Genomic DNA, 23,182 nt, shown 5'->3' on the forward strand with positions numbered 1-23,182 from the left:
GGCTAGAGTGCAGTGGTGCCATCTTGGCTCACCGAAACCGCCGCCTCCCGGGTTCAAGCGATTCTCCTGCTTCAGCCTCCCTAGTAGCTAGGACTACAGGTGCATGCCACCACGCCCAGATAATTTTTGTATTTTTAGTAGAGATGGGGTTTCACTATGTTGGCCAGGCTGGTCTGGAACTCCTGACCTCGTGATCTGACCGCCTTGGCTTCCCAAAGTGCTGGGATTACAGTTGTGAGCCACCGCGCCTGGCAAAAAACAAAAAACAACAACAACAAAAAAACTTTTCAAGAACAAAGTTGATCGAGGTAGGAAGAAACTAAGGAGACACTGTTCAACAGTCTTCTAGGCAGGACCTCGCCTAGAATAGCTGAGATTTCTATTTTCTATGTGTGTTCTTCCAGATGACTGTTTCAAACTCTGTCGCGGGTGTGTGCCAATCCTCTTCCCATACCAACACTGTTACTATCTCTTGGTTTCATCTGCCTAAGCAGGGTTTTGGATGGCAGGAAGATGGGGGTGGGGGAAGCAAGGGAAGAACTGGGAGGAAGTGTGACTTTGCGCTATATGTGAGAATTCGCCTTTTTAGGGAAGACCCCTCAAAATCAAGAGACTTATCTGTCAGCCTCCAAATTAATAGCGGGCGATTTAGAAAGGAAGAGTCTTGAGGTAGGCGAGTATGGGGTGAACTGATTAGGTGTGTATCCAAATTTAGGATCCCGCTTCAGCTCCCAGGAGGAGGGGCTGTCTGCAGCCTTTTCTCCAGAGGATCTCAGATTTTTTTTTTTTTTTTGCTTTTTTTTTTTTTTGGTGGGTATTGGTACTGGAGAAGAGGGGTCCGGTCGGGAAAGAATCCTGGCCCTGGAGATTACATATCTGCCTTCGCATCAGCAGAGCAGGGACGCTGGGAGCGCGGGCAGCCCGCCGGCTAGTCCGTCCCCTGACCCGGAACCGCACCGGTGCCGCAGCTAGCCGGCTACCCACGTGCCGGCAACAACGGCCACGTGGGGCCCTGAGGAAACGCCTTTATAAAGGTTTGTCCCCTACGCTGCCCAGTAGGGAGGAAAACCGGAGGAGAGCGCAGGAGGAAACAGTACCGGCTGGAGGCCGGTCTTGCAGGAGCCGGGGACTGCCGGGGGCGGGTCCGGGGGCGGGGCTTGGTGATGACCGCTGGCGGGGCGGGGCCTCGGACTCAGAGGGGTGGGCTTTAGAGAGCCGCGGGCCGACGCTGCTTGGGTGTCTGGACATTTTGGCTTCCGTCCTGAAGCAAGCCCTGGCTTCGTCGGTAGCTGGGCCGCCATGGAGTCCACGCTGGGCGTGGGCATCGTGATAGCCGAGGCGCTACAGAACCAGCTAGCCTGGCTGGAGAACGTGTGGCTCTGGGTCACCTTTCTGGGCGATCCCAAGATCCTCTTTCTGTTCTACTTCCCCGCGGCCTACTACGCGTCCCGCCGTGTGGGCATCGCGGTGCTCTGGATCAGCCTCATCACCGAGTGGCTCAACCTCATCTTCAAGTGGTGAGACAGAGAAGCCCTCCGGCATCCTGGTCCCCACCCCTGAGGGCCCTGAGTCATGTGTAAGCCCTGGCCCCTCTCTCAGCAACTGTCTCAAGGGCCTTCCACCCCCTACTCTGTAGTCTCTAATTTTTTTCCCCTTTGAGCATCTTCGTGCCGCTTGGACTCAAACCTCAGAGTCTACCCATCCTACTCATTAGACCAGTGTTCTTCAAACTGGTCTGATCAAAAAATCACCTAAGAGGCGTGCCTAAAATGTAAATATCCCGTCCTCATCTCACACTTACTGATTTAGAAACTCCAAAGGGTTGGGAATTTATTTTTTATTTTTGTTTTTCGGGAATTCGTATTTTAACAGATATCTATGGTGATTTAAGTAGTGGAGAGCCCTACCTCTCAACTCACTTTTTCATTCATCTATTCACTCATTTGCTATAATTTTTAAGAAGCATGCTTTGTGCTGGGCATCACAGTAGCTGCTACGGACAGAGACAGCTTGCAGGTTAAGGTGTGGTCCCTGGACCATGCCCAACGGCACAGGCAGCACCTGAGAACTGACTAGAAATGCAGACTCTCAGTCCCAGGGCCAGAATGACAGAATCAAAATCTGCATTTTAACAAGGTTCCCAGGTGATTTTCTGTGCGAGTGCAGTAAAGTCTGGGCTAAAGCACTGCTTTCCAGGGAACACTTTCCCTTCCTTCTCTTTCATTCACTAGTAGACTCTTCACACTGAGACTTAGAAGCCAGGGATCCCAGGAACGTGGGTGGAGGCCCTGTGACCCTTGGGGCTGGGCATGCAGCCACACCTCCCTTCACCTCAACCTCTGTTGCCAGATCCTCAGCCTGGGGGAAGAAAGGGAGGCTCATAGGAGGTATTTCAATGGGCTCGAATGACTTGCTGAAAAACAACATAGAGTTCCCCTCCCTTCCACTCTTTTCCACAAGGGCCTCATCCTTATGTAAAGGGAACCACAGTGGTCTATTCACTTCTTTCTTGCCTAATTGCCCTTTGCTTTGTGCTCTCTCCTCCCTCAAAGTCTGTATAAGCCTCCCCCTCTAGTTCTTGTCCCCCAAAGATCACAATCTCCCACAGACACTATTAATGTCCCCCAAGTGGCAAAGTCCCTATTCATTTTCTTTTTCTTTTTTTTTTTTCTGAGACGGAGTCTCGCTCTGTTGCCCAGGCTGGAGTGCAGTGGCCGGATCTCAGCTCACTGCAAGCTCCGCCTCCCGGGTTCACGCCATTCTCCTGCCTCAGCCTCCCGAGTAGCCGGGACTACAGGCGCCCGCCACCTCGCCCGGCTAGTTTTTTGTAGTTTTTAGTAGAGATGGGGTTTCACCGTGTTAGCCAGGATGGTCTCGATCTCCTGACCTCGTGATCCGCCCGTCTCGGCCTCCCAAAGTGCTGGGATTACAGGCTTGAGCCACCGCGCCCGGCCTCTTTTTCTTTTTTTCAAGACAGAGTTTCGCTCTTGTCACCCAGGTTGGAGTGCAATGGCGTGATCTTGTCTTACTGCAACCTCCACCTCCTGGGTTCAAGCCATTTTCCTACCTCAGCCTCCCAAGTAGCTGGGATTACAGGTGTGTGCCACCACACTCAGCTAATTTTTGTATTTTTAGTAGAGAAGGGGTTTCGCCTTGTTGGCGAGGCTGGTCTCAAACTCCTGACCTCTGGTGATCCACCCGCTTCAGCCTCCCAAAGTGCTGAGATTATAGGTGTAAGCAACCCAGCATTCTTTTTTTTTTTCTTTTTGAGATGGAGGCTTGCTCTGTTGCCCAGGCTGGAGTGCGATGGCACCATCTTGGCTCACTGCAACCTCTGTCTCCCAGGTTCAAGAGATTCTTCTGCCTCAGTCTCCCATGTAGCTGGGATTATAGGCGCCCACCACCACACCCAGCTAATATTTGTATTTTTAGTAGAAAGGGTTTCGCCATGTTGGCCAGGCTGGTCTCGAACTCCTGGCCTCAAGTGATCCGCCCTCCTCTGCCTCCCAAAGTGCTGGGATTACAGGCATGAACCACCGTGCCTGGCACCCCCATTCATTTTCTGTGTGAGCACTTGATGTATACTAGGCTCACTTTTCAGAGGGGAGAGGCAAGTGCCTTCTGTGTTTCCCTCCCCAGCACGTGGTTTCCTGCCAGCATCTCTTTTGCTATCCCATCTTTTGTCTTTCTGGCTACAGCAGCCTCTTCATTGTGTGGTTCCCAGGGCCCAGCCAAGCACTTACTAGACCAGGGGATTTTGACATATTTTTGTCCTCCTTATTCTTTCTCAGCCTTCTCTGTCCATTTCCCACTCCCATTTTCAGACCTGAGAGGCTCACCTAAATAATTTAGGTGTGAGGCCGGGCGCGGTGGCTCAAGCCTGTAATCCCAGCACTTTGGGAGGCCGAGGCGGGCGGATCACGAGGTCAGGAGATCGAGACCATCCTGGCTAACATGGTGAAACCCCGTCTCTACTAAAAATACAAAAAACTAGCCGGGCGTGGTGGCGGGCGCCTGTAGTCCCAGCTACTCGGAGGCTGAGGCAGGAGAATGGCCTGAACCTGGGAGGCGGAGCTTGCAGTGAGCCGAGATCGCGCCACTGCACTCCAGCCTGGGTGACACAGCGCGAGACTCCGTCTCAAAAAAAAAAAAAAATAATAATAATAATAATAATTTAGGTGTGGATAATTCAGGCTGTAACTGGGGACATGGAGGCAGGGGTAGCAGGAGGGTTAGTGAGGGCCTGTGGGAGAGAGCTGGGTCCTGGGTTCCCTGTGGATGATAAGAGCTGGCCCTGCAGTGAGAGGGGGTGGAGTGGGACAACTGAGTATCTCAGAGCACACACACATGCTTACCACAATCTCTTGCCTCTGTATCAGTTTTATTTTTTATTTTATTTATTTTTTCTTTTTTTGAGACAGGATCTCACTCCATCACCAGGCTGGAGTATAATGGCACAATCACAGCTCACTGCAGCCTCAACCTCCTCAGCTCAAGTGATCCTTCCCACTTCAGCCTCTGGAGTAGCAGGGGCTACAGGCGCACCCCAAGATGCCTGGCTAATTTTTGTATTTTTTGTAGAGATGGGGTTTTGTCATGTTGCCCAGGCTGTTCTCGAACTCCTGGGCTCAAGCGATCTGCCCGCCCAGCCTCCCAAGTAGCTGGGACTATAGGTGTGCACCACCACTTCCAGCTAATTTTTTGTTTTTGTTGAATCTGGGTCTTGCTATGTTGCCCAGGCTGGTCATGAACTCCTGGCTTCAAGTGATCCTCCAGCTAAGGCCTCCCAAAGTACTGGGATTACAGTCATGAGCCACTGCACCTGACCCCAGGCTAGTTTTTAAAAATAGTGTTTCCACAGGCTCTGAGGGTTAGGAAAAAAAAGAAATAGTGTGCTTTCTTTCTCCCGTTCTAAGGTAGAAAACCACGGCAAGGTATCCATGGATACCTTAAGAGCAATGGACAGAATCGTAGTCCCTTTTTGACTTCACCCCTCAGGCCCTCCAGAGTACTCCGTGTCCTGCCCACCTTGTACCCCCCTGGCTGTGTATGCATGTGGAAAGTCATCTTGCATCTGTTCTCTTCCAGGTTTCTTTTTGGAGACAGGCCCTTTTGGTGGGTCCATGAGTCTGGGTACTACAGCCAGGCTCCAGCCCAGGTTCACCAGTTCCCCTCTTCTTGTGAGACTGGTCCAGGTGGGAAGCCTCAAACATTCTCCCTTTCCCAATGTGGTTAGGGTTCAGGTGAACATTTCAGGGTACTTTTCAGCCTGGGTGGCCCAACCAAAGGTCCAGCCTCTCAATTACTGGCCCAGAGAACAAAGGAACCCCAGGGAGACCAAGCTGAGTTATGGGAGGAGGGCACTCATGCTATGTACCAGCTGCCCACTTTGTGTAGAGTACAGCCAAGAGACACATACCAGGACAGAAACCTGAGTGCAGTGACCTCAGGTGGCAGTAAAAAGGCCTCAGAACAGAGCCAGTTATGGATCAGTGCTGGGGAAAAGCTCTCTTCTCAGCCAGGAGAGACAGCTGTATTATTGAGGCATCACCAGAGGCCCCTGGGTCCTGCCTCCATCTTCTCACCACAAGCTTCTGGATTCACTGGCAGGCAGCCCTTCTGGACACTGCATGATCACAGGAGCAGCCCTCTGGCCCATAATGACGGCCCTGTCTTCGCAGGTGGCCACTCGGGCCCGCAGGTATGCCCTTGGCATTGCCCACCATTGGGAGCAGGGGTGATGGCACCCTGTACCTAAAAGACCCAGCAGCATGCAGTCTGGGAGCTGGAGTTTTGGGGACCCTAGGTTGTGTGGTTCAACCATGGGGTACCTGGGTGCTGCAGGCTAAGCTGTGTATGGACACGCTCTGAGCTCCTTGCCTCTCTTCTTTCTAGCCGCTGGGTAAGGGTAATGCCTAGCCTAGCTTATTGCACCTTCCTTTTGGCGGTTGGCTTGTCGCGAATCTTCATCTTAGCACATTTCCCTCACCAGGTGCTGGCTGGCCTAATAACTGGTGAGCAACTGGGGCAATGGGGTGGACTGAGAGGATGCCTTTGGCAGTGGGAGGTTCAGTCTAGGATCTTCCCATCGCTCCCAGCTTCTGTAGAGCCCAGCCAAGAGGCCCCCCGTTATGTCTCAGTTTGTTCCCTTGCCAAGCTGCACTGCAGCTGGGGGTGGGTGTGGGGAGGGTCATATCCCCAAACTCCCTGAAGCTGCCGTCACTCCACTCTCCTAGGCGCTGTCCTGGGCTGGCTGATGACTCCCCGGGTGCCTGTGGAGCGGGAGCTAAGCTTCTATGGGTTGACCGCACTGGCCCTCATGCTAGGCACCAGCCTCATCTATTGGACCCTCTTTACGCTGGGCCTGGATCTTTCTTGGTAAGTCTCGCTTTGAAGCCTGGGCAGGCTGGGCCCTGTCCTATCTCGCCTGCACCTAGCCTGGTGTGTCTCTGGTTCATTATAGCTAAAAAAGGACACATTACCTATTCCCATAGACCCTCACAAGCACAAAGCAGAACATGGGAGTGGGCCCCAAGGGCAGATGGCGAAGAGCCAGTGGCCTTCTACGTTCCAGCCTCTCCTGGCAAGGACTCTTCTTCCCCACAGGTCCATCAGCCTAGCCTTCAAGTGGTGTGAGCGGCCTGAGTGGATACACATGGATAGCCGGCCCTTTGCCTCCCTGAGCCGTGACTCAGGAGCTGCCCTGGGCCTGGGCATTGCCTTGCACTCTCCCTGCTATGCCCAGGTGCGTCGGGCACAACTGGGAAATGGCCAGAAGATAGCCTGCCTTGTGCTGGCCATGGGGCTGCTGGGCCCCCTTGACTGGCTGGGCCACCCCCCTCAGATCAGCCTCTTCTACATCTTCAATTTCCTCAAGTATACCCTCTGGCCATGCCTAGTCCTGGCCCTCGTGCCCTGGGCAGTGCACATGTTCAGTGCCCAGGAAGCACCGCCCATCCACTCTTCCTGACTTCTTGTGTGCCTCCTTTCCTTTCCCTCCCACAAAGCCAATGCTCTGTGACCACCACACTCCAGGAGGCAGCCCCATCACCTTCCAGCCCCTAAGTAGGCCCTCCCCTCCCTAAATCTGCTTCCCCACCACCTGGTCTTAGTCCCAAAGATGGGCCTTCTCTCTCTCAGAGAAGCTGGTCCTCCCTCTGCCTTTCCTCTCAAGCCCCCAAAGAGCAAAGGCAACAGCAAGACCAGCGGGTTCCTGCAACACTGTGAGGGGCAGCCAGGGTGGCCCCAATAAAGCCCTTGAATACTTTGAGATTCCTTTCTTGCCTATGCGCACATCTCCACGGGCCTTGCCTGTGTGTGCACAAGCGGAACCCTTGCCAGGCTGCTCCAGTGGTCTCTGTGCCACCTGCAGCCCTGTTTCCAGGGGCAGACAGGCAGGAAAGGAGAGGGCTGTAAACTCAGGTGAGACCTCTCAGCCCTAGGTCTATCCCCTGCCTCATCACTGCCTAGGCCACATGAGAGGTCCCATGAGATGCTGTGACTATATTCAGTGTAACCCTGTCTTTCACCTACAGGTCAGATCTTGTGCCCCAACCTCCAGTTTCCTAAATTGGCTTCTAGTCCAGGGACTGGAGAAAAGTGTTTTTGGCTAGGAAGGAGGATGAGAACCTCTATTCCATTTGGGAGCCCAGAGAATAGAGACATTGGCCCCAGAAGGCACTGCCAGAAACAAGTTTATTTACACAAGGACACACAGTGTAACGGGTTACAAAAAACTGAAATCCATATCCAGGGAGACAAAGCAAGGAGTGGGTTTACATGAGAACCAGACCAGCCACAGGGAGAGAGTGTGTAAGGGGCTGGGAGCCTGGGGCTCAGCACAGAGAGGCCTAGTACACTGGACCTAGCCCCATCCCCATCCCCCAGGAGGATCTAAAACAAACACACAAGCACACAATGAACTGATGGTGCTGGGGCTCCTGCCCCTCCCCTGGCTCCCTCAATCCTGCTTAAGCCCCCAATAGGATAATAAATATGTAAACAGATTGGTGGGGCCCTGGGGATAGAAGGAGAGAAAGTATATGTGGTACTGGGGAGAAGAAGGAAGGAAGAGTCAGCCCCCTAGGAGCCACTTCCCATCTTTGGTTTCCTACAGGCTGGATGGCATTCCCTGGAAGCCTTGTAGGCCCACAGCTGCTGGCAGGGCTCCTGGGAAAGAGAAGGGACAGCACCCAGCCCCCTCCTGGTCTTAGCTCCCTTGGGCTGATGGTCAGCAAAAGGAGCCCAGGAGGTATGGAAGCTCCAGCTGAGAGCTGACTCCTGGATCCCTGGGTTCTGGCCTTACCCCTTCTAGAACCTCCATTCTCACCATCCCCAGGCTCCAAAGCAAAAAGGCCCCAGGAGGGAGGTGAGCCCCTGCCCCTTCTCCCCGCAGCATGCTGGATGGCTGGGGAAATCTGGTCCTGACAGCAGAGGGGCTCTCACCAGCCTGGAGCCCCCCTGCAGGGACCACCTTCTCCCCCTGCCCAGGCTGTGCCAGCAGAGGGGCAGGGAGGCCATCCGAGTAAGGTGGAGAGCAGACCTGGTTCTGCGGCTCCTCCTGGCCCCTGAGAACCCAGGAAACCAGTCCTCTCCTTCCCCACACACTTTCACCCTCTCAGCCCCGGGGAGGGGGAAGCAGGCTGTGAGGAGTGTGAGGCAAGACAGCCCTCCTCACAGACCGCAGGCCACGGCTTGGGCACCAGCCTCCCATCAGTGCTGAGACCAAGAGGAAGGAGGGAGAGAGGGGTCTGTGCAGAGATGGTGAGGACGAAAGGGGAAAGGGTGGAGAATCACAGGGTGGGTGCCCACCTCCCCTCCACTCTGCATCTTAGACAGCAGTGGATCCTCCAGATCCTCTCCTGAGGCTGGAGAAGGGAGGAGGGTGAAATTAAGGCATTTCCCCCCAAGTCAGATGAAACCAAGGCACCGACTTCCTATTCCCTCCTCACTCAGGGGGGCCCCAGAACTGGAGAGTACTTTCTGGGCCCCCGTGCCCAGCTTGAGCTGACCGAGGCTCCAAGGGGGAAAAGGACAGAATGCAGGAAAATGGGTGGAGGGACACGTGAGACAGGGCTGGGAAGACACCCCCACCCCCTGCAGAGGGCGCAGGCTTCTAGAGCTGAGGTGGAGGCCACAGGGCTGGGGGCCTGAGGCAGCGTAGAGGAGCAGGAGGGGCAAGGCTGAGAGACCCACACGGCACACCTTGTTGAATGTGTGACTTTTTGTTTTTAATAGAAAAAATAAACAAAATCACAATGGTGAAGCCCAGAGGGATGGGGGCCGGGGTGTCACAGGGCAGGCTCCTGCTCCATGGGCTCCTCTGCCGGCCTGTGGGGCAAGCACAGGGGAGGGTATTGAGTGGGGCGCACCAGCAGGGGCAAGGGCAGAGAGGTGGTAGGGGTTGCTGCTTACCTGGGGCTGTGTTCCCGGGCTACTGCAGCCTGGGCCTGCTCAGCCCCCACCGACAGCAAGGCCATGGCGCTCACAGTCTCGGCCTCCTCGGTCTCACCTGCCTGGGCCTCCCGCAGGGAACGGCCCAGACCAGCGGCAAACTTCTGCACACAGCTCCAGTGTTTGCCTGTGGACGAGAGACAGGCAAGGGGTCAGGGAGGGCAGAGGACACCCACATGAACAGCCCCAGTCCTGGTGCTCCCACAAGCTCCGTGCCCCCTTGGCAGCCTGAGCCCCTCTACGTGTCCCCACGCACTCTGGATCTCGATGACTTTCTCTAGCGTGGCCACTGCGTTGATGTTGGGCTTTTGCTGCAAGACTGCCTCGTCCAAGGGCTGCAGCTGGCAGGTGAAAGAAGAGAAGGTTTAGGGTGGGGAGTAGGGTTGTCATGCATACCCATCTAACTGCCCCACTTAGCCCCAGATATCCCTCACGACAGGGGCAAACATGGCCTTTTTGGACAAACCCATACTCAGAAAGCCTTCCCTGGCCATTAGCTATTCCTTAGGACCAAGGAAAAGCTTCCTAAGGGGCTACCAGTGCTGGCTGACCCCTTGCTGGCCCCTCAGCCCTCTGGCCTGCCACCTCCCAGCTCCTTCCCACCCCTTACCTCTACACTGAGCAGAGCCGAAACACAAGCCTCAGAGGCATCACAGATGGCGGTCAAGTCATGGCCTCCCTCCAGGGCCAGCACCACCCGGCCCCCTGCCAGGGTCATCAGCTGCCTGGTCAAGTGGCCAAAACCTTTGGGGATGGGTGAAGGGAGGAAGAAGAAATGGCGAAAGGTAATCAATTCAAAAGCCAGTAAGAGAAGGAGACAAAAAAGGCTGGGTACGGTGGCTCACGCCTGTAATCCTAGCACTTTGGGAGGCCAAGGCGGGCGGATCACAAGGTCAGGAGTTCGAGACCAGCCTGACCAACATGGTGAAACCCCGTTCTCTACTAAAAATACAATAATTAGCCAGGCATGGTGGCACGTGCCTGTAATCCCAGCTACTCAAGAGGCTGAGGCTGTGAACCCGGGAGGCAAAGGTTGCGGTGAGCTGAGATCATGCCATTGCACTCCAGCCTGGGCGACAGAGTGAGACTCCGCCTCAAAAAAAAAAAAAAAAAAAGAGAGAGAGAGAGAAAAAGAAACACAAGAGGTGGGACAAATAACACAAAATATGATGGGAGATATAAACTCAAATATATCCATAATAAAATACAGCATCAATGGACTAAATGCCCTATCACAGTCAAAACATTAACAGATTGGCTAAAGACTCCAATGACAAGGAGCATCACTGAAACACCAGGGACCAACAAGCCCATCTCTACAGCTCCAGCAGGATACATCCTCTATCCTCGGCTACCCCACCTCCACCTCCTGTCCCCTTAAGGCCAGGGTTGGCAGAAGACAAGTTGGGGGAGTTACCAAGATGATTCCAAGTCTAGGCTCTGCCCCCTGCTTTCCCCGTCCCCTGCAATATCAGTCTGTTTCCTGCCCCATGCCCCACTGGACTCCATATCCTCACTGTTTCACTTCCTCCCTCAATCCCCCAGCAGGCTTACATCTGGCGGTGACAGAGTAGCCACCCAGAGGAGACAGATGTCCTTCAACAGCATCAAACCCAGCAGAGACTAGGACCACGTCAGGTGAGAACTCGTGGGCAATGGGCATCACCACTGTCCTGCAAAGGGATGGCCCAAGCTGAGCCCAGCAGATGGCCAGGCCAGGCCTCGCCCCACTGTTGTCCTCCCAGAGACAACCCCCTCCACCCACACTAAACTGAGTGCCTTCTGCCCCTCTCACTGCAGGGCCCAGAGGGGCTCCCCTTGACTCCTATGGCCCTTTTCAGTCCCTACCTGAAGGCTGTAAGGTACTCCACGTCTCCAATAGGGGGGTCCACACCTCCTGTCCATGCCACGTTCACATTGTACCCCACGCCTGGCCCTCCACCAACCTGGAACCAGAGTCGGGGAGAGGGCTATTCTCACCGCCTGGGGATAACAAACATTGCCCCTGCCCTCACCCCTGCCTCCAGGTCTCACTCCACTGACCTCTGTTCTGCCTGGAGGGGCAGTCAGATCAGTGTGGTCCTCCCACTAGGAGCCCAGACTCCCCAGGTACCAACACCACCATAGGCCTCCGTGGCTCCCCGCCAGGTCCCATTGTGCCACCTCCCAGAGGGGCCAGGAGGGTCTGCATTTACGCCCAGGAGCTGTACCTCTTCAGGAGCCCCAGAGCCTGGAAAGAAGTTCCCGTTGTCATAGCGATGCAGTGAGATGTAGAGCACAGAGGGGTCATTGTAGAACGCCTGCTGGGTGCCATTGCCATGGTGAATGTCCTATGAGGGGAGGTAGAAGCATCAGGAAAATGGCCCACGCTCTGACCCAACGATCAAATTCCACATGTCAGCTGGGCGCTGTAGCTCACGCCTGTAATCCTAGCATTTTGGGAGGCTGAGGGCTGGGAGAATCGCTTGAGCCCAGAGTCCACCCTTGGCCACAGGGCATCCATATTCTGTTCACAATGGTATTGCCCACCCCACACTTCTCTAACTAGGTCTGAGCCTCTGAGGTGTGGCACTGTGTAGGTGATATTCAAAGCCATGGGATAAATGTGGCATATCTCCCTACAGAACCCATTCCACTTCAGTTTGTGGGAAAACATTAAGGCTAGTAGGGAATTTAAAACAAGCAGATAAGATTCTTCTTTTTTTTTTTTGAGACCGAGTTTCGCTTTTGTTGCCCAGGCTGGAGTACAGTGGCACGATCTTGGCTCACTGCAACCTCTGCCTCCCAGGTTCAAGCAGTTCTCCTGCCTCAGCCTCCCAAGTAGCTGGGATTACAGGCACCCACCACCATGCTCGGCTAATTTTTTTTGTATTTTTAGTAGAGATGGGGTTCACCATGTTGGCCAGGCTGGTCTCAAACTCCTGACCTCAGATGATCCACCCACCATGGCCTCCCAAAATGCTGGGATTACAGGTGTGAGCCACTGTATCTGGCCTTTTTCTTTCTTTTTTTTTTTTTTTTTGAGATGGAGTCTTGCTCTGTGCCCCAGGCTGGAGTGCAGTGGCGCGATCTCGGCTCACTGCAAGCTCCACCCCACCCGGGTTCACGCCATTCTCCTGCCTCAGCCTCCTGAGTAGCTGGGACTACAGGCGCCCGCCACCTCGCCCGGCTAATTTTCTTGTATTTTTAGTAGAGACGGGGTTTCACCGTGTTAGCCAGGATAGTCTCGATCTCCTGACCTCGTGATCCGCCCGTCTCGGCCTCCCAAAGTGCTGGGATCACAGGCTTGAGCCACCGCGCCCGGCCTCTTTTTTTTTTTTTTTTTTGAGACAGTCTCACTCTGTCATCGAGGCTGGAGTGCAGTGACATGATCTTGGCTCATTCCAACCTCCACCTCCCGGGTTCAAGCAGTTCTCCTGCCTCAGCCTCCCCAGTAGCTGGGATTACAGGCTCCCGCCACCACACTTGGCTAATTTTTTTGTATTTTCAGTGGAGATAGGGTTTCACCATGTTGGCCAGGTTGGTCTCAAACTGCTGACATCAAGTGATTCACCCACCTTGGCCTCCCAAAGTGCTGGGATTACAGCCACTGTGCACCACCACAAGCACAGAAGATTCTGAAGGAGGATCCAACATTTACATGAATTTTTAAGCCAGAATTGGGCTTCCAAGAGATTTTGTCCTTCCTGAGGCTTGCTCCTGGCTACTTCCCCAGCTTACAGAGAGTGGCGTGTGCCTCTGCCTCCACCATTAGGAACAGGGTTTGAGAAGCACTCATGGTAGCAAGAGCAGACTGCTGGGAACAAGAGGCCCGGTCTGAAACCCAGTGCCGACATCCCCAGCTGAGTGGCCTTGGGTAAGTCATGCAACAACACCTTCATTCACAGAAATGGACAACCTCGTTCTTACTACTCAAGGTGGCCATAAAGTACTCATTGGGTTCCTGGTATATAGTCTGCTCCCAATTGTAGGGGGTGGGAAGAAATATCGGCTACTAGCACTGGCAGCGGCGTCACTACTGTTCAAGGTAGGAAATCCCCTTCGTTGCTTGAAGCTGCAACGTGAGGGCCAAGATGGAACAGGAGCTAAATGTCTTTCATAGTTGAGGAGAGCGCCCTGTTGGAATGTGACATTAGTCATCCAGCAGGAGCCCCAGCGCCCTTCCTTCCGCACCCACACCAGGCACCCGGACGAGGATGACTGGGCTGCTTGGAGGTGGGACTGGGGGAGGGGACTTCCTGAAGGCTGACCCTGGTCCCAGCTCTACCCGCCCCTGCCCAGCCCCACCAGCTCACTGCCTACCCAGTCCACGATGAGGACCTTGCCCACGTTCAACTTCTGCTGTAGAAGTTTTGCAGTGATGGCTACAGAGTTGAAGAAGCAGAATCCCCTGAGGAGGGGAGAAAAGGGCGGGAGGTTAGCCTCAGCATGACGTTTGCAAGAGACAGGAAGGGGCGAGGGCAGAGAATCTAGGACACTCACATGGCTGTGGATTCCTCGGCATGGTGTCCTGGCGGCCGGATGATGGCAAATCCATTCTGAAGAGGTGCAGGCCAGGCAGAAGTGAGGGACAAGATCCAGGCAGGAAGGCCGTGGAGGGGGTGGCACAGGACAGAAGCACAAGCCAGGCAAGGAAGTGAACACAAACCAGAAAAGCAGATCTATATGTTCAACGCACAGTTTTGTTGGGGTTTGTTTGTTTGTTTTTTTATGGTTTTTTTTGGAGACAGGGTCTTGCTTTGTCACCCAGGCTGGAGTGCAGTGGTGCGATTACGGCTCACTACAACCTTGGCCTCCCAGGCTCAGAAAATCCTTCCACCTCAGTCTCCCAAGTAGCTAGGACTGCAAGCACACGCCACCACTCCTGGTTAATTTTTTGTAGAGACAGCATTTCACTATGTTGCCCAGGCTGGTCTAGAACTCCTGGGCTTGAGCTATCTGCCCACCTCGGCCTCCCAAAGTGTTGAGATTATAGGCATGAGCCACTGTGCCCAGCCTCAATGGACCATTCTTAATGCCAACCATGAGGCTTGAGCAGGCAGACAGTATTTCTGCCTCGAGACACCCACGAAAGCAACTGGGCATTAGTGTCTTTTTGTTGGTCCTTCATAAACCTGAATCCCCAGCTGATAACTCCTGCCTACCCTGGTGCCTGAGAGTTGAGCTTGCAAAGGACAGTGCCTCACTGAAAGGATCTCAAGGCTGCCCCTGTCCTCTGCCTCTGAGGAGCAGGACCATGCCAAGGGGCACCGAAGTCACAAGCACACGCTCACCTTGAGCTCTCCTGCAGCCACCTTGAAGGCCAGCTCCAGCAGGCAGCCCACCGCCATGCGCACAGCACTGGAGGAATGCATCTCATTCCAGACGGTGTCACTGTCCACCTGCAGGGCAGGAGAGCAGGTTTCAGCGTGCCCCCTGTAGGGGGAGGGCAAGAACAGGGGAGGGCACCTGGACAGTGGGCCAGTGACTGTGGCAGTCAGGGAAGAGACAGAGCTAGGAGAGCCACCCACCCACCCCCACTGCTGCAAGCCCTACTCACCCCGATTCCCCCACAAGGCAGCACAGCATACATCTTCTGGCTGATGGGGCCTGCGGGGAAGAGGGATAGAGCTACTCTAGAAGTGGCCTCGGGCAGATCACCTGAGGTCAGGAGTTCGAGACCAGCCTGGACAACATGGTGAAACCCCATCTCTACTAAAAATACAAAACTTAGCTGGGCGTGGTGGCACACACCTGTAAACCCAGCTACTCGGGAGGCTGAGGTAAGAGAGTCGCTTGAGCCTGGGAGACGGAGGTCACAGTGAGCCGAGATCGCACCACTGCACTCCAGCCTGGCCAACACAGCAAGACTGTCTCAAAAAAAATAAAAATAAAAATAAAAAACGAAGTGGCCTCAACTGCCCCGGCTACAGGCTTAGCCACCAAAAATGAGGGCTCAGACCCGAGTACAAGACAGGCCTCTGCAGCCCACACCAGTTGGGAGCTGTCAATCCCCTGTCCTTGAGGACACCCTACTTCTGGGGGCAGATGGCAGGGAGAGAGGAGCATGATAAGCCGGGGGATGGGGAGGAGCAAAGCAGTCCCCCCAACCGAGCACTTCCATCCTCCTGCACCGTGCCCCACAGCATGCTCTATGTTAGTGGCGCCCTCTGGAGGTGTTTGACGTGGTAATTGTGCTGCAGAGCAGCACTAATGCCCTGCCTGTGCCCATGGGGACAACCCTCCTAACCTGGCCAGGCGGTCCTCCTGAGAGCCCCCATCCCACCCTGACATTGGACATGCCCGCCCACGTGCCAGCTCACCAAGCAACTTCTTGTTGTCCAGCTTCTGCCGGTTGAGGGGGCTGGTCCCATACAGCAGGGTGTGGTATTCAGAGTGCACTGTCTGGATCTCATCTAGTGTGGCTTTGCGACCCCGGATTCGCTGCCAGGAGGATCAGTAAGAGGGGTCACACAAAGGCGCAGCTCTCTCAGACCCTTTTTTTTTTTTTTTTTTTGAGACGGAGTCTCACTCTGTCGCCCAGGCTGGAGTGCAATGGCACGATCTCGGCTCACTGCAACTTCCACCTCCTTGGTTCAAGTGATTCTCCTGTCCTGTCTCAGCCTACTGAGTAGCTGGGACTACAGGCGCATGTCACCACGCCCGGCTAAGTTTTGTATTTTTAGTAGAGAAGGGGTTTCATCATGTTGGTCAGGCTGATCTCGAACCCCTGACCTCGTGATACGCCCGCCTTGGCCTCCCAAAGTGCTGGGATTACAGGCGTGAGCCACCGCGCCTGGCTCTCAGACCCTTTCTGCCCCATAGCCAGGGGTACACAGAGTCACCTCCTGGCCTCAGGAGATCCAAATATTTTTCAGAAAGTAGATCCTGGCTCCGTCATGACCTTACTCCCAGATCCTCCCTGACTCAGCTGGGGACCATGGGGGAAAACAGGCTGCAAAGGATGGAACAGGGGGTGGTGGGAGAACTGGCCCCGAAGTCTGGGGTTGAAGAGAGGATGAGGAAGAAGCATGAAGAGAGGCTTCTCTAATGGGGAAACAAAGGCTGAATTTAAGTTGAGGGCCAGAGGAAGGAGGGGCTCCCTTACCTCGCACTTGCTAAGCAGGCCTGTCTCCTGCAGCCGGGACCAGATGCTCTGGATCCGGCCAGCATGCTCAGGGTGCACGTGTGTGTTCCCGCACATGCACTGGTGCTTCAGCATGAACGTGTCGTAGACCACACCTGCGCCACAGACCTATGTGTCAGCCAGCACTGCTCTGGGCCCCGGGTCCCAGTGTGGCTACCATGATCCTCAGCAGGGCTCATGGAGCTCTCTCCAACCCCCAGGTCCAAACACCTCCCCGTGGCCACCGCAGCCACCCTCCCACACACCTGCACCCTCTCCTCTCCAGCTTTTTTTTCTTTGAAACAGGGTCTCACTCTGTCACCCAGGCTGGAGTGGAGTGTGCAGTGGCGCTATCATGGCTCACTGCAGCCTCAACCACTGCCCCCACCACGCTGGGCTCAAGCGATCCTCCCACCTCAGCGTTCTGAGTAGCTGGGACTATAGGCGCTACCACATCTAGCGTTTTTTTGGTTTTTTTTTTTTTTTTTTTTTTTTTGAGACAGAGTCTTGCTCTGTCGCCCAGGCTAGGGTACAATGGCACGATCTTGGCTCACTGCAACCTCTGCCTCCTGGGCTCAAGCAATTCTCCTGCCTCAGCCTCCCAAGTAGCTAGGATTACAGACATGTGCCACCACGCCCGGCTAACTTTTGTATTTTCAGTAGAGATGGGGTTTCACCATGTTGGCCAGGCTGGTCTTGAACTCCTGACCTCAGGTAACCCGCCCGCCTCAGCCTCCCAAAGTGCTGGGATTACAGGCGTGAGCCACCGCGTCCAGCCTATTTTTTTTTTTAAATAGACGGGGTCTCACTATGTTGCTCACGTTGGTCTCAAACTCCTGGGCTCAAGTGATCCTCCCACTTTGGCTTCCCAAAATGCTGGGATTACAGGTGTGAGTCACTGCACCTGGCTTTTCCTCTCCAGCCTTTGCCCCCTCTCGACTCCTCCTGAAATTCCTTTGCTCCATTACTGCCTGTCAGAAGCTTCCCTGCTACACAAGCCCCAGTAAGGCTGCCCTGGACACCCGCATGGGTCTGATCTCTGCCGGCTGTGCCTCCTTGGCTGCACCCTTCTCATAGCACCTCCTGCTTTCCCCCTCCTGCCGAACCCCTATGTCTTACTCCCCACTGGTTATACAGGCCCACCCTCAGGCACATCTGTGTCCCCGCAGAGCCCAGCCTGTGGCAGCTTCATGGGGAAGAGGACTCTGGTCTCATCCCAGACCTCACAGGGAGAAGGAAGGGAAGGTGGAAGGTCAGGGCCCAATAGAGACAGCAGGCTCTCTCTACCCAGCACTTCAGGCTGTGGGGCAGTCCTTCCCTCAGCGGGGTGAGAAACATGCTACCCACTCTCCCAGCTGAGGCAGAAGGCCCTGCCACTACCACGAACAGCTCTGGGGAACAGGGAGAGAACGAAAGCCTGTGTCCCCTCCTTTCAGGGTGCCTAAGGGGCCCCAGCAGCCTCTTCCCCCTGCCCATGGGGCAGACACCACGCACAGGCCCTCTGGTGCCTGGTAGAAGGACATAACAAGTGGTGGGGGCTCACCTGTGGTGAAGAGGTGCTTGACGGGCTGGTCTGGGGGGCTCTTCATGCCCCCAGGGGCAGCAGGGGAGGACTGGGTGCGGCCCAGGGCCTGGTGGGGCACAGTGGCCAGGCTGAGGGGCGCCTGGTACACCTGCAGCGGCTGCAGCGGCTGGGCATCTGAGAACAGCTGCAGGGGAGGAGAGTGGGAGGGGGCCTGGGTCAGACTCAGCCAGGACAGGGGTGAGGGCAGGCCCTGTCAGGGCCTCCAGAGGGGCCCCAATCCAGACCTTTTCTTCCAAGTCTCCTCCTTCCCCCACCTCCTCCCACTTGCTCCCTCTAGGGACAGGAGACACATCTCCTGAGACAGGGAGGGATGGGGGAGATGTGATGAGTCACATCAAAGAGTAGCATTGAGGTAAGAGGCTGGGAGGGGCGGGGGCGGGGTGGGGGCGGGATGAGTCAGGCCTGGAGGGCTCGGCTGTGTCCGCAATGAATGGAGTGCCAGCTAGGCGTGAGGCAGACAGTAGTAACAGCGGGGGCGTGTGTGTACACACACGCACAGGCACGCACAGGGACCGACGCACAGCCGGCCCTACGCAGGCAGAAACGCAGATACACACAGGCCACGTGTGCACACGTGCACACCCGCACATGCACACACACACAGACACACACGCAGAGAGGCAGGCCAGTATCACAGAGACAGGGAGGGAACTGGCAGCCCAGGAGACACAGCTCTGAGATCAACACAAACAGCTCCCCCTTCTCCCCACTGGCCTCCTTCCCACTCCCCTTTTGCTCTCTACAGAAAGCTGCTCCTGCACAGCCTGGAAACTGCAGATGAGGGAGAGGGAAAGACAAGGGCAAAGGCACGGGTGGGGAAGGACAGAGGGGTGGTGACTAAGGGCTGGGACCAGAGACGGGGCTCACTTTTTTGTAACCAGCACCAGGCTCCTCCGAGTCGGGCCCCTCCTCAGCACCACTCTCGCCCTCCTCGTCCTTGACCTGGATGCAATCCTCCTCCTCCTCCCCATCCTCTTCCTCCTCCTCCTCCTCCAGGTCTTCCTGTGTGCTCTCACTCTCTGTGGAGCCCTCCCGGGGCATGGTCAGGGCTCCCTCCCCCAGCAAGGCCTCCTGCTGCTCTGTCAGCTCCTCTTCTGTCTCCTCAGGGTGGGTGGTGGGCTGCCTGGGCAGCTCCCCTGTCTTGGTGAGGATCTGGTAACAGAATATGGGGGCACATCAGCTGGGAGTTGGGGAGCAGCTGTGCAGCCTGTAACCCAGAACAGTCTATCCTTCCCTCCCTCCCTTCTTCCAGGCAGAGCTTCTATGTGAGTTAGAAAAAGGCAAGGTGGCTCCTCTGAGAGGAGGACTTTTTTCTTTTTTCTTTTTTTTTTGAGAAAGAGTCTCCCTCTGTCGCCCAGCCTGGCATGCAGTGGCGCAATCTCGGCTCACTTTAACCTCCGCCTTCCCGATTCAAGAGATGCTCCTGCCTCAGCCTCCCCAGTGACTGGGATTACAGGCGCACGCCACCACGCCTAGCTAATTTTTGTTTTTTTTTTTGAGAGGGTCTCGCTCTTGTCACCCAGGCTGGAGTGTAACGGTGTGATCTGGGCTCAGTGTAACCTCCATCTCCCAGGTTCAAGCGATTCTCCTGCCTCAGCCTCCTGAGTAGCTGGGATTATACGTGCCTGCCACCACGCCTGGCTAATTTTTGTATTTTTAGTAGAGACAGGGTTTCACCATGTTGGCCAGGCTGATCTCGAACTCCTGACCTCAGGCGATCTGCCTGCCTCAGCCTCCCAATCAAGCGCGAGCAACCGTGTCTGGCCTGAAAGGACACGTGCCAGCCTGGTGCTCTCCTGTGTCCTGCCCCCACCACAGCCCCAGGCCATTCGCCTTTCCAGGCTCACCTTGCCCAGCTGTAGCTGCTGCTGCTTCTGCTTCTCCAGGAACTGCTGGTGCTGTTGTTGCATGACCAGCTGCTGCAGGGCCTGGGGACTCTGCGGCAGCGGTGAGGACTGAGTGCGGCTCAGGGGCCGATGCCGCGGGAGCTTGCCCACCGTCCGCATGCTGGTGGCCACACGTTCACCCGTCACTAGTGGGGACTGCCCGTGGAGTGGCACTATGGAGTTAGGGGTGATGACTAAGCACCATTGTCAGGGCACCTGACTGCGCCCCCCCCCCGACCCTGCATCTTCCCCCCATAACCCCCTCTGGAACATCACCACCTACATACTCAGGAAAAAACCTGGGGGACCTGGAGCACCCTCCACCCAAACCTGAGCTCCGTTCTCCCTCTTCCCCATGAATGAAGAGTTTCACAGCTCTAAGATACCGCCTCCAGCAAGTCTTCCTGGATTCACCATCTTTTCCCTTCAATTTGCTTAACTGAATAAACTAAGCACACAGTAGTCTTGAGCCCTCTGAGTGAACAATGAATGACTTGTTCTCTCTTTTTTTTTTTTTTTTTTTTTGAGACGGAGTCTTGCTCTGTCGCCCAGGCTGGAGTGCAGTGGCCGGATCTCAGCTCACTGCAAGCTCTGCCTCCCGGGTTTACGCCATTCTCCTGCCTCAGCCTCCTGAGTAGCTGGGACTACAGGGGCCCGCCACCTCGCCCGGCTAGTTTTTTGTATTTTTTTAGTAGAGACGGGGTTTCACCGGGTTAGCCAGGATGGTCTCGATCTCCTGACCTCGTGATCCACCCGTCTCGGCCTCCCAAAGTGCTGGGATTACAGGCTTGAGCCACCGTGCCCGGCCGACTTGTTCTCTCTAAGTGCAACAAGGCCTCGCTGATCACGGACCCCATGGATCCCGCCAGGCTAGGAAGCCCTGGGGCCAGGATCATGTATCTTTCAAGCAGAACCTCTTCTGGTGCCAACAGGTACTTAAGGGCTGTCTAAAGCTGTGCTGTCCAATCCCATAGCTACTAGTTACATGTGACTACTGAGCCCTTGAACACAGCCTATCTAAATTGAAATGTGATATAAGTGTGAAGTATACACTAGATTTCAAAGGCTTAGTATGAAACAAAAAGCAAAATATCTCATTGGTAACTGCATATTGGCCAGGCACAGTGGCTCACACCTGTAATTCCAGCACTTTGAGAGGCCAAGGCGGGAGGATGGCTTGAGCCCAGGAATTCAAGACCAACCCGGGCAGCTGAGTGCAGTGGCTCACACCTGTAATCCCAGCACTTTGGGAGGCTGAGGCAGATGGATCACTTGAGGTCAGGAGTTCATGACCAAGTTGGCCAACATGGTGAAACCCCGTCTCTACTAAAAATACAAAAATTAGGCCAGGCGCAGTGGCTCACGCCTGTAATTCCAACACTTTGGGAGGCCAAGGCGGGTAGACCACCTGAGGTCAGGAGTTCGGACCAACCTGGCCAACATGGTGAAACCTCGTCTCTAATAAAAATACAAAAAATTAGCCAGGTGTGGTGGCACACACCTGTAATCCCAGCTACTTGGGGGGCTGAGGCAGGAGAATCGCTTGAACTCGAGAGGCAGAGGTTGCAGTGAGCCAAGATCTTGTCACTGCCCTCCAGCCTGGGCAATAAGAGTGAAACTTTGTCTCAAAAAAAAAAAAAAAAATTAGCTGGGTGTGGTGGCACACGCCTGTAGTCCCAGCTACTCAGGAGGCTGAAGCAAAAGAACTGCTTGAACCCAGGAGGTGGAGGTTGCAGTGAGCAGAGATCCCACCACTGCACTCTAGCCTGGGCGACACAGTGAGACTCTGTCTCAAAAAAAAAAAAGAAAAAAAGGGTGCAGTGGCTCACGCCTGTAATCCCAGAACTTTGGGAGGCTGAGGCAGGCAGATCGCCTGAGGTCAGGAGTTCGAGACCAGCCTGGCCAAGATGTTAGGTCTACTAAAAATACAAAAATTTGCCAGGTACGGTGGCAGGCGCCTAAAATCCCAGCTACTTAGGAGGCTGAGGCAGAATTGCTTGAACCTGGGAGGTGGAGGTTGCAGTGAGCCAAGATCGCACCACCGCACTCTAGCCTGCGCAACAGAGCGAGACTGTCTCAAAAAAAAGAAAAAAAGACCAGCCTGGGCAACACAGCAAGATCCTGTCTCTACAAAACTTTAAAAATAGGAAGAATAACTGCACGTGTATTACAGAAATTATACTATTCTGGATATACTGAGTTAAATATATGTGGTGAAATTAATTCCACTTGCTTTTTTTTTTTTTGAGACGGAGTCTCACTCTGTTGCCCAGGCTCGAGAGCAATGGTGCAATCTCGGCTCACTGCAACCTCCACCTCCTGGGTTCAGCGATTCTCTTGCCTCCAGCGATTTTCCTGCCTCAGCCTCCTGAGTAGCTGGGATTACAGATGCCCACCACCATGCCCAGTTAATTTTTGTATTTTTAGTAGAGATGGGATTTCACCATGTTGGCCAGGTTGGTCTCAAGCTCCTGACCTCAAGCGATCCACCTGCCTTGGTCTCCAAAGTGCTGGGCTCACAGGCATGAACCACTATGTATGGCTCTACTTGCTTCTTTTTACATTTTTTAATGTGGATGCTAGAAATTATGTACGTAGATTCTGTTGTTTCTACTGAACAGCACTGCTCAGGGATGTGAACTCCAAGATGGCAGCAGATTTTGTCAAGAACAGTGCCTGGCATCCTGTAGGTATCCCATGTTTCCAGAATGTGGAAGAAATCACCGATGCTGTTGATTCTGCTAAAGGGAACTGTGACAGGGCTGGAGAGTATCCCTGACTGTTGGTCCTGAGCCCCCTCCCTTGCACAGCTGCCTGTCCACTCACCAGCAATGAGGGTGCTCTGCTGCCGGGCCTGCTCCAGCAACAGCACGTGCTGCAGCAGGGAGGCATGCCCGTGGGGGCTCCCGTCGCCCTCCAGTGCCACGCCCAGCAGGCAGCCAGGGATAGAGGATGTGCTCATGAACTTGCCCGTCAGCGTGCCACCCTGCCGCAGGGACTGGAGGGCCTGCCTCTCGGCCTCCTGCTGTGTCGACAGCTTCGGGGAGGCCTGGGGGGTGAAGGGAGGGGCTTATACAGCCTCAGTCCTGCTAACTTTGGACCAGCATCCCCATCTACCCACTATCTATCCCCAAGCTCTGGGTAGGGCCAACC

At 54.9% G+C, this 23,182-nt stretch overlaps 2 protein-coding genes across 13 annotated transcripts in view; one reads left to right on the forward strand and one right to left on the reverse strand.

Annotated features, from left to right (window-relative positions):
* The first annotated feature begins 1,049 nt into the window (after window positions 1-1,049).
* Window positions 1,050-7,270, forward strand: G6PC3 (glucose-6-phosphatase catalytic subunit 3). 3 transcript variants are annotated; one of them, XM_025361934.1, is made up of 6 exons: window positions 1,050-1,517; window positions 5,089-5,195; window positions 5,611-5,701; window positions 5,896-6,014; window positions 6,237-6,378; window positions 6,607-7,270. In XM_025361934.1, the coding sequence occupies exons 1-6, from the start codon at window positions 1,300-1,302 to the stop codon at window positions 6,968-6,970; spliced, it is 1,041 nt and encodes a 346-aa protein (XP_025217719.1). In that variant the 5' UTR covers window positions 1,050-1,299; the 3' UTR covers window positions 6,971-7,270. The 3 variants fall into 3 exon arrangements, with proteins under 3 accessions (XP_025217719.1, XP_025217721.1, XP_025217720.1); XM_025361935.1 differs by having other exon boundaries at window positions 1,056-1,517; window positions 5,089-5,158; window positions 5,682-5,701; XM_025361936.1 differs by lacking the exon at window positions 5,896-6,014.
* A 406-nt stretch (window positions 7,271-7,676) lies between these two features.
* HDAC5 (histone deacetylase 5) overlaps window positions 7,677-23,182 on the reverse strand; it is a 47,981-nt gene continuing 32,475 nt past the window's right edge. For 9 of the 10 annotated variants that reach the window (XM_025362128.1, XM_025362125.1, XM_025362127.1 and 6 more), the window contains 17 exons: window positions 22,856-23,078; window positions 19,991-20,202; window positions 19,011-19,295; window positions 18,102-18,267; window positions 16,541-16,674; window positions 15,756-15,876; window positions 14,993-15,042; window positions 14,727-14,834; window positions 13,936-13,991; window positions 13,756-13,843; window positions 11,664-11,783; window positions 11,302-11,399; window positions 11,008-11,126; window positions 10,064-10,197; window positions 9,710-9,794; window positions 9,415-9,580; window positions 7,677-9,330 (listed from right to left, as the gene is read on the reverse strand). In XM_025362128.1, the coding sequence (XP_025217913.1) occupies window positions 9,291-9,330; window positions 9,415-9,580; window positions 9,710-9,794; window positions 10,064-10,197; window positions 11,008-11,126; window positions 11,302-11,399; window positions 11,664-11,783; window positions 13,756-13,843; window positions 13,936-13,991; window positions 14,727-14,834; window positions 14,993-15,042; window positions 15,756-15,876; window positions 16,541-16,674; window positions 18,102-18,267; window positions 19,011-19,295; window positions 19,991-20,202; window positions 22,856-23,078 (2,205 nt within the window). In that variant the 3' untranslated portion in view covers window positions 7,677-9,290. The remainder of the gene's footprint in view (window positions 9,331-9,414; window positions 9,581-9,709; window positions 9,795-10,063; window positions 10,198-11,007; window positions 11,127-11,301; window positions 11,400-11,663; window positions 11,784-13,755; window positions 13,844-13,935; window positions 13,992-14,726; window positions 14,835-14,992; window positions 15,043-15,755; window positions 15,877-16,540; window positions 16,675-18,101; window positions 18,268-19,010; window positions 19,296-19,990; window positions 20,203-22,855; window positions 23,079-23,182) is intronic. The other variant, XM_025362130.1, reaches the window with a different exon arrangement.

The sequence above is a fragment of the Theropithecus gelada genome, chromosome 16 (assembly GCF_003255815.1).
Source record: "Theropithecus gelada isolate Dixy chromosome 16, Tgel_1.0, whole genome shotgun sequence".
Taxonomy (NCBI): Eukaryota; Metazoa; Chordata; class Mammalia; order Primates; family Cercopithecidae; genus Theropithecus; species Theropithecus gelada.

Bases quoted from the DNA above. Each gene is read 5' to 3' on its own strand.
- G6PC3 (XM_025361934.1), top strand. From the start codon at position 1,300: ATGGAGTCCACGCTGGGCGTGGGCATCGTGATAGCCGAGGCGCTACAG. The intron at 1,518-5,088 runs GTGAGACAGAGA...GTTCTCTTCCAG, and splicing joins CTCAACCTCATCTTCAAGTG to GTTTCTTTTTGGAGACAGGC. The intron at 5,196-5,610 runs GTGGGAAGCCTC...ATTCACTGGCAG, and splicing joins TTCTTGTGAGACTGGTCCAG to GCAGCCCTTCTGGACACTGC.